The 9,977-nt window shown below is 38.5% G+C and overlaps 1 protein-coding gene across 1 annotated transcript in view; it reads left to right on the forward strand.

Annotated features, from left to right (window-relative positions):
* Positions 1-2,592: 2,592 nt before the first annotated feature.
* The window catches only part of LOC110108265 (allantoate deiminase 2), a 12,211-nt gene continuing 4,826 nt past the window's right edge, over positions 2,593-9,977 (forward strand). The window contains exons 1-9 of the mRNA XM_020838836.2: positions 2,593-2,753; positions 2,867-2,955; positions 7,154-7,257; positions 7,346-7,430; positions 7,511-7,627; positions 8,193-8,302; positions 8,379-8,484; positions 8,557-8,643; positions 8,838-9,077. Coding sequence (XP_020694495.1) covers positions 2,651-2,753; positions 2,867-2,955; positions 7,154-7,257; positions 7,346-7,430; positions 7,511-7,627; positions 8,193-8,302; positions 8,379-8,484; positions 8,557-8,643; positions 8,838-9,077 — 1,041 coding nt within the window. The 5' untranslated portion in view covers positions 2,593-2,650. The remainder of the gene's footprint in view (positions 2,754-2,866; positions 2,956-7,153; positions 7,258-7,345; positions 7,431-7,510; positions 7,628-8,192; positions 8,303-8,378; positions 8,485-8,556; positions 8,644-8,837; positions 9,078-9,977) is intronic.

Here is a 9,977-nt window from a genome sequence, read left to right on the forward strand (position 1 = left end):
ACTTTTCAACACAAAGCCTCAATACAAGCATCTCAGAATTTTTGGTTGTGCCTGTTTTCCGCTTATTCCCGCTCCCCTGAGACATAAACTGTGAGACCTCGTTCCCTTACTGTTCCTCTTTGATTTGGATTTTTCAATAATAATAATAATAATAATAATAATAATAAATAAATAAAAACCTCTGTAGTATCTGCATTGGAAGGGGTGATGACTTCATTCAGATTAATTTATGTAAAGAAAAAAAATTGAACATTAACCTTCTATTTGTTTCATCATATAAAAGAGAGATATTCGAACAGCTTATAGTAATATTCCTAAAATTATTTACTATTCCAATAATACTTTTTCATCCTGAATAATTTTTTTGACATTTTTTTATATAAATATATAACAGAATTATTAAATGCATTATTAGGCATATGCATTCAAAATTTTCTTTTTTTTTTTCATCCAAAATATCACACAAAACTATTATAATTATTGTGTCATAGAATATTTACGACGGTAGAAAGTGATATAGTTTAACGTCTTATTTTTGTACAAAGATCCAACACACAAATATATATGAGAGTAAGGTTATAGCATTTATAAGGGACACTATAATTTTTATGTGGAAACTCCTGAAAAGGAGAAAAACCACGAAGCCTTGCCAAGTTTGAATGAATCCACTAGTGTTTGCAATTGATTACAAATGAGAACCTTGCCTAGGAGGAAGATCTTGGCTTGATGTAGTAAATATATATCATATAGAGTGCATTATAGGGTGGGAGTTGAAAGAATCAATGTGTACATATTCGTTTGGTCTGCAAGACCATACTCGGCAAGCGATGTAGGTTGGAAGGACCGTAGTTGAATGACGGTGGTCGGAAGGACCGTAGTCAGGAGGTCGAAAAGATTGTAGTCATGCGACGGTGGTTGGAAGGACCGTAATCAGCTGGCGGAGGAGGTCGGGAGGCGGCGAAGGTCGGGAGGACCATAGTCGGTGGACAACAGAAGTCAAAAAGACCGTAGTTAGAGATGTTGGTTAGAAAAAACCGTAATCGGCGAGGGACGGAGGTCGGGAGGATCGTAGTTAGCAGATGATTGAGGTTAGAAAGATCGTTGTCAGTGATGGTGGTTGGAAGAACCGTAGTTGGCGGGGGACGGAGGTCGGGAGGACCTTAGTCAACGGACAACGGATGTCAGAAAGATGTAGTTGGTAGGTGACGGAGGTCGGGAGAACCGTAATTGGTGGACGACAAAGGTTAGAAAAAACTGTAGTCATCAGGTGACGGTGGCCGGAAGTACCGTAATCGGCGGGAGACAGAGGTTGGGATGACTATAGTCAGTGGATGACAAAGGTCAAAAAGATTGTAGTTGGAGATGGTGGTTGGAAGATTCATAGTTGTCGGGCGACAGAGGTCTCAAGGATCATAGTCGGGGGACGACTGAGGTTAAAAGGACCATAGTCAGCGGGTGACGGAGGTTGAGAAGACTATAGTCGACGGACGATGGAGGTTAGAAAGATTATAGTTGGCAAGCGACGACGGTCAGAAGGGTCGTAATCGGCGGGAGACGAAGGTTGGAAGTACTGTAGTTGGCGAAATGTGGTGGGGAAGAAACTCCGGTTGTGGTTGGAGAATGAGGAGAAGTCCAACATTGGTCGACGAACATGCAAAAGTCCAGCACTGGTTTAGAAGATCTCTAGCGATTCTCGGCGGACGGGCGGAAGTCTAGCGGTGGTCGGGAAGAACTACGGCAGTGGTCGGCGACAAGCAAGCTATCAAATTCTTCTCTTTTCTTCTTTCTTTCTCCTCTCTTCTCTCCCTCCCTTATGTGAAGAATGTGAACTATTTATAGTTTTTTTAGAGTGGCATGGCTTGTAAATATGGTGAGGACCAAGGTTAAGATGGGGGTTGTTTGAATGGATGACCGATATTGATCCCTTTGATAGTAGACCGTTTATTGTTCATTTGAATGTCTTGATGATATCATAAATTGATTATCTTAGGCTCTTTGGATTCGTCTCGTCGAGTCGCTCGATTGAAATATAAGCATGGCTCGTTTGGTAATTCAAATTATGCTTTGAACCCTTTAAATATGCTTTGAACTATTGATTTGACCTCATTTGTGCTTCAATTAGACTGATTTTGGTGTCATTTGATCACCTTTCCGATATGTTCAATTCGACTATAAGTTTGCCGAAATTGGTGTCTGGATGATCCCCAATTTAATTTTGGAAGTCTCAATTCCATATATTGCATCGAGATTTGTGCATGATCAATATAATTTTTTTATGACATATCAATAATAAATAAACATAAAATAAGAAATTATTGTAAGGGGTATGGACCAAATTGGCCAATTGGTGCTTTCAAAAAAGAATTCTTTTAAAGGGTGTCCGTAGAAAATTTCAAGATTCCCACTTTGTTGAGAATCCATATTTTTACTATTATATTAAAAAATTTTAACTTTTCTGGAATCTCCACATCGGTCGACGGGGGCCACAGTACTGCACGATCATGATTCAGATAGGTTCATGGAATCCATTAACGTGGTCCGCCAGCTTACCATAACGTACCCCCGTGTCATGTCTTTCTGTCCATATACTCCCTCTCCACAAAATTGTCCGGCGGTTCGCACTTCGCAGTGGAGGAGGAGAGTCAGTCCGATGGCTCGTCCTCTAAGGCGAAGGGCATCCCTCTCATTTCTCAATGGCCTAAAACCCCTGATTTTCTATGTTACGCTTCTCCTATCGCTTCTGTGCTCTGCAGGTGCTCCAATCCTTGATTTTATGAGACTTTTATTCTTGATTTAGTTTCTTGCAAGTATAATCATTTTGTTTATTTTTGGAAGTCCTGAGAAAAATTTTACGGTGTGCTTTCAGGAACGGGAAGAGAAGGAATTGCTGAAGAAGAGCTGTTCTTGGATATATTGAGAGATGAGGCTGTTGATAGAATTTATCAGCTAGGAAAGGTTGGAGTATATGGTTTTTTCATTTTTTCTGAAAAAAAATCTACGAACTATGCTGCGTGATTTGGATTTACGTATCTTATCTATGAAAAGATCCTTGGTAGGGTGCTTTGGAAGATTGGTTTATTTATATCGATGCTATGATGATTTTCATGTTTTTAATTTTTATGCCTCTGAGGATTTATTTAATGGAATACTCTTGAAATGGGACTATTTTGTCTTATTCTGTAGAGTTGAAGTTTGAAAACTGTTTGGAGTTTAGATGGTTAGGCTTCTAATCTGATTGTTGCAGATATCAAGGATCTGAGAAGAAGATAAATTTTACAATGCTCTCTAGCTACTGCAGATGACTATTATACTTTGCTGTTATATTATTAAATGGTTTTGTAATTCTGAGGAATAGTATTTCTGTTCTTTCTCATAAAAGAAAATCTGAGATGAATAAAAGTATCACAATTAGCTATTACGAGTAGTTTGAGTGCATATTGCTGCTTGTATCTTCTGAGGTTGCAGGGGCTAAGTAATTCGATGAAATTCTGCATGCTCGTTCGTGGAGAGCATGGTGGTTGTCATTCCATGGGGTGGTTTAAGGGAGAGTGATCAACATGCCTGCTTACTAAGTTATTATGCCCTATAATTTGGTTAGCAATGCCATTAAATACAAAGAAATATTTGTCTAGATTGAACCTTCTCAGCAACCTCTTCTGGGTCGAACAATGGTCCTTTGAAAGACGATTTAGAGCCTCAATCCATTCCATTGTCTTTCAAAAGGTGGGTTTAGGAATGAGTCCATTTGTACAACTAGGATGGACTGTAGAATTTGACAGTCCATGCCATCTCATCTCATTGCTTCTAGGGTGATGTTGAGGTTCTTTGATTGAATGTTATGTTTTTGCTAATTCTCAAAATGCTTATTCCATTGGCCTTTCCTATTCTCCTTTTGTTTGCATTTAAGATTGTAATCAATATGCTTTGTTTGTAGTATTTGAGAGTTTTTGCTTTTTGCATGCTTCCAATTTTAAATGAGCATTGATAGTGTTAAGAACTTGATTTGACATTAATTAGCAAGAAGTAGGCGGGTTTCCTTCCCTATAATGAGGCCTTTCCCAACAATAGGCTCCTTGTAGTTTCCCTTGGGAACTCGCTCATCTCTTCCTTTTTTTTTTTGGTGGTACTCAATATTTGGTCGATGTTAGCAGTGATAATATTAATTGAAACTCAATGCTTGCTTAAAACTCACTCGATATTGGGGTATATTCTAAATACACTCAAGATATTTTGAGTTGAATCTTGAGTCAAATTTGTGGTTTTGAGTCTAGATTGGCTCCTTTGAAATTATATTTTAATCAACTCAATTTATATATGCTTTATGCATATAAATATGCATTTTGTTTATATTTATTTATTTATTGGAGGTTAAATGTTATGTGAAAAATTCAAATTCATTTATATTTTTTATGTTTTACTCAATTGCAAGCCATTTGAAGTCAATTCGAATTTGAGTAAGAATGAAACTATTATCTTGTAAGTTTTGTGCTTATTATTTTGAGGATCCATTTCATGGCTATTCTAAAGTATGTAGTTGATAGACCGGTCTCTGGACCGGTTTAGCCAGTCCATCCTGGACCGTCTTTATTCTACAAGAGGCGAATAGTTGTCGACATCTTCGGGGTGGGGTCCAGTCGTCTAGCAGTAGGAATTTAGGGGTTATTAGGGAAATTTCAAGAGGGGCTGTTTTGGGATTTCTTTCATGATTGTATGCTTTAAGTAAAGTTTTTTGCTAGGGTTAGGGATCTTTTGTGTGGTTGAACTTAGTTTTCTCTTTGGTTATTTGGGCTCTTGCCAGTGGCTAGGGATTGGAAAGCCGGATCTTCTTCTTGAATTGAAGATGATGAGGTCATCGATCAGAGGTTCAAGCATGTGTATCGTCGGAAGCATCGCAGATCGATGGCCACGATTCAGAGCTTATATTTCTAGTTGTTTATGCATTTTATTTTATTGTATTCCTATTGTACCCTTATGTTGAGTTGAGTCATGTTGGGCCCTGAGGGCAATTTAGTCTTTATTTCTTCTTGTATGCTTGAGACCTATATATATATGGGTCTTTTCTCTTGTAATAGCTAATGAATGTTTGAATGAAAATTTCCTATTTGTCTTCTTCTTCTTGCATGAGAGCTAGGGAAGGGAGAGAGCTCAGGAGGAGCAAACCGCAAGACCCACCAATCGTTGGAAGAGTCCTCGATTCGTGGCTAATCCCTCTATCATTGCGATCGTATTTCCTCCAATTTTATTCCTCTACCACCCCAAATAATTTTCTCCCAAAGCCTTTGTGCCGCCGCCTCTAGTGGAGTCCGCCGCCGACCAATTCCAAGGCCACGACCGGCCACTTGCCGGCGAAGCCTCCCGTCCGTCCGATACTCCCTCCGCATGCTTTGATTTTGAAATTTGAAATTCAATTTTCAAATTCTTTCCTAATTTGGAAATCTAATTTAGGAAAGTTTTTGAATGAGTCTTAATTTCAAATTAAATTAAATTGGAGTCTTTGTTTTTATTTCCACGTCATCATCCTAAAGTTGGAAACCTTTCCTCTTGGATTTCCCTCTCTCTTCCTCTTAGCATGCCGCCGGCCCCTTAGTAGGAATTAATCCCATTAATTGCTACTTAACTCCCCTTCCCCAAATTTGAAATCAAATTGATTTCAAATTAATTTCCCACCCTTTCTATTTAAAATCATGAAATTAATTTCAGATTTTGAGTTTAAAACCTCCCTCCCTCCTCTAATGAAACCGCCGGCCCCCATATATGGCCCCCATCCATTAAACCCTTATTCAATGCATTAATTCCCATTATTTGAATTGTAAAATTCAAATCAATCCCCTTTAACTAATCATCTCTGAGATTAAAATTTTAGGTTTGGTTAAATCCCTTATCTTTCCACTAAACCTAGCTTCTCCCAAACCCAAGCTCCCTCCTCCCTTGCACCCGCCGGCCTCACCATCTCCCCTTGGAGATCCCGCCACCTCCCCTCCTCTCTTTGGTGCTCTCTCAACAACGCCAAGCATGCATGGTGGATGCCGAGTTTGAGTGGGGATTAGTATTCGACGCCGAAGAAAGCATTAATATCCTACGATCTTCGTGCTTTGACGTAGGATTTGAAAATGACGCCATAGTGGAAGAATATTTGGAGCGAGTCGTCCCGATTCTGGTGAGCATCATCGGCCGACGATTTTCAAGCTACGATTGGACCGTTGATAGTCAAGCATTCACGCCATCCTCGTCACCGTCAACCTTTCCGTGGCTCAAGACCATCGGCGTTGCAACCTCCCTCATGGCATTGTTTGGTGTGCTGAAGATCTTCTCCTGCTAAGCCTAGTGTAGTTGAGTGATCAATTCCCCAAGGTGAAACTCTCGTTATTAAATTGCGGATTGTTGATTAATAGCTTTTGGTATTGCTACTATCCTTGGTTATCCATGAGTTTTTGGTTAATCTATGTGTACTTCTTCGCCTAAGCTAGTTAACAACTAAGAACCTTTAATGATTTCACTTGTTATCTCAATAAGCTCTTAATTGTAATTCACTTGTCAATCACTTTTAATTTTCTTAAGAAGCTCCTTTGCATGTGGTATTACATCAGAAGATCTATTGTATCTTGTTTGTTTTCTTCCGTAATTCATCAATCATGAAGGTTTTCTTCTACATTTGACATATTGTTCTTTGTAACAGCTGTTTTTCTCCTTGCTGAAATTCAATTTCAGCCAACCCTTTTCTTGAATTTCTACAAGTATTTCCTAACAGTACTTAAAATATAGGTACTACTTGACCAAGATTTTTATTTTGATGTACAATTTGATGCGGAACCCCCATGTTGCCCTCCTTAGTGACTACTTGAGGTTTCATGTTGTAATGTTGCCTTATTTAGAATTGCCTAATTGGCATATAGTTGGATATCATTCCCAGTTATTTCTTCCTGCTGTGTTTTTTGAGTTTATGAGTGGACAAAATAGAAAAATATGCATTCCTTAGCAGCTATCTATACTGCCGAAGTAATATCTGATCATGTTTAGTCCCTTTTTAGTATATGTTGACAGGATATTTCATGTATTTGTTCTTTTCATGGTACTATGAGATGCAAATTGGTATATTGTTTTTATCATTGCGTGAGAGGGAGAAAACCATATCAGAAAATGTTTCTTTAAACAGGTATCAGATGCTGATAATTATCTTGAGAGGACATTTTTAAGCCCTGCCTCCATGAGAGCTGGAAATTTGATTCAAAAATGGATGGAAGATGCTGGGTTGAAAACGTATGCTTTTTTTCATGGCCTCCTTTATTGGTTCCGCCTCAGTCATTTTTATATATATTCCCCTCTTTTGTTATCATTAACACTTTAGGTGGGTGGACTATATGGGCAACGTACATGGTAGAGCTGGAGGAGTGAATGCAACTGCAGAGGCTTTGCTGATTGGATCTCATATGGTACTACCTTTAACTTCCGTCTCATTTGGTGCATTGTCATTCTAGCTGATTATTAATAATGTCTTTCGAACTTAATGCAGGACACTGTCATTGATGCTGGAATGTTTGATGGGTCACTAGGTATCATTTGTGCAGTATCTGCTTTGAAGGTTTTGAAGGTCTCTGGAAAGCTTGGGAAACTTAGTCGACCAGTTGAGGTTAGCAATCTGTCTTTGCTTTTGGCATCAGTATTCATTTTTTATCAGAAGTTGAAAATGGAGAAATCATCCTAAGGCCTCGTTTGGTTGGCCGTAAGTTTTCCGTTTCCGATTTCAATAGGTGAAAAAGTTACTATTTTATTGTTTGTTTACGTGACTTCTTCAAAACACCTTTTGCTATACCTTCGTATTTTCGCCGATCTGAGAAGAAAAAAAAATTCTACTTCTCCGTTGTAATACCTCCGTTTAAGAATGAAAAAATTATTGGGGGAACCAAACAAAGTCTAAATTGTTCTGTGTCATAATTTGCTGAATTGAACTCCTTTTACATATTATGAAATCCTATCAAAAAGGTTTATGATTTATTTGCTTGTACATTCAATAGCGTACTGTTTTAATATTCAATCTTTCGAATGATTTAACAGAGACATATATTAAATCCGCTTTCACTTAGAAAGATAGATTCTAATTGGTGTTTCTTTTGCTTTGTTTTAGTATGTTTAATATTCTATCTGAGTGATGGTCTGGAGAAAAATTCTTTTATAAATTTTCATCAAACATGTAGGTGATTGCCTTCAGCGATGAAGAAGGTGTCAGGTTTCAAACTACCTTTTTGGGTAGTGCTGCTATGGCTGGTATTCTCCCTGCAACAGCGTTAAAAATAACAGATAAAAGGTCAGTTTTTCTTAACTTCTGCTATACTTCGCATGCGATCTTTCCGCTCTTTAGGTAATACATGCAACTTCTACAGTGGTATTTCAGTGCAAGATGCTCTCTTGGAAAATTCTTTTGAGGCTACTGAAGAAAGTTTCGCTAAGGTCAAGTATGACCCAGATTCAGTCTTTGGTTATGTTGAGGTACACATAATCTGTCATATAAACTTGGTATATTTCAAAATATCAATGAACACAAGATAAACTCTGCAATAGGTACACATTGAACAAGGTCCAGTGCTCGAATCGCTTGCTTATCCTCTTGGTGTTGTTAAAGGAATTGCTGGACAAACAAGACTGAAGGTTTTATGATTTATTTTTAGTTTATTAGTTAAAGTCCTATCTACTTTGTGCTGACATTACTTTATTTTCTGAGTATGCATAAAATTAGTGGATATGAGGTACTTTAAATTAAGTTCTGTGATGGCTGTTTAAGCTACGCAGTACTTCAAATTAAATTCTGTGATGGCTGTTTATGTGAACTAGTTTTTCTACAGGTTACAGTTGAAGGCTCTCAAGGCCATGCAGGCACTGTTCCAATGTTTATGCGCCGTGATCCAATGGTTGCTGCTTCTGATCTAATTGTTCTTTTGGAGTCGCTTTGCAAACATCCCCAAAATTTCTTGTCATATGATGAGCAATATGATGGAATTCCAACAGAATCATTTGCAGCCTTGGTCTGTACAGTTGGTGAAATATCTTGTTGGCCAAGTGCAAGCAACGTCATTCCTGGACAGGCAAATTTCTATGCCCTACTCAAAAAAACAAAATTTAATTGATTGGTAGTTTTCGCATCGGGCTTGTTGTGTGATAGATTAGTCCCCCTCAAACTTAAGGGAAATTTTAAGTTGGATGGTCGAAGTGGAGGAATACATCGGGCTTGTTGTGCGATAGAAAAGCCCCCCTCAAACTTAAGGGAAAATTCTATAGGATGGTGGTGAGACCTGCAATGCTTTATGATGTCGAATGTTGGCCATTAAAACAGAAGCATAATATTATGGTAAGTGTTGCAGAGATGAGGATGCTCAGGTGGATGAGTGGCTTTACCCAGATAGGATACGAAATGAGCATATACTCGAAAAGGTTGGAGTAGATCCAGTGGATGATAAGATTAGAAAGAGTCGCCTTAGATGGTTTGGTCACATAAAACGGCACTGATGTAGAACGGGTAGGAGGCTTTGCTAGGGATGATTGACAACTCCAAGTGTCTCACAAAATCTGAAAATTTCCTTCAGGTTTTGAATCAAAACCTGAGCCTCTCCGAAAACTGAAAGAAAGTCCAACTTCTTTGCCCAAAACCTGAGAAGAATCTCAGATTTTCTCTTGGTAGGAGAGAGGTTGCAAGCTCCAAAACTCCTGGAATCCCTGGACAACAACTTTTTTTTTTTTTAACTTTAGAAAGGTTTGTATGACAAGGCGTACAACAGAAATTGCTGGACAACAATTTGTTGTGGTAAATACATCAATTATTAGGCTTCTAATTGCTGAAGAATGAAGATTGACTGGTGTTCAGCTGGGAAGGCAGCAGGGATGAAGCCTTGAATGTTTGGAATTTGTATTTGGCGGTGTGTTAAATGTAGTGGCTGAATTTGAGGGAGGAGTCCAGCCAGCAGGGAATTACGGTGGCTGAGAGTGAA

The sequence above is a fragment of the Dendrobium catenatum genome, unplaced genomic scaffold (genome assembly GCF_001605985.2).
Source record: "Dendrobium catenatum unplaced genomic scaffold, ASM160598v2 fragScaff_scaffold_716, whole genome shotgun sequence".
NCBI lineage: Eukaryota > Viridiplantae > Streptophyta > Magnoliopsida > Asparagales > Orchidaceae > Dendrobium > Dendrobium catenatum.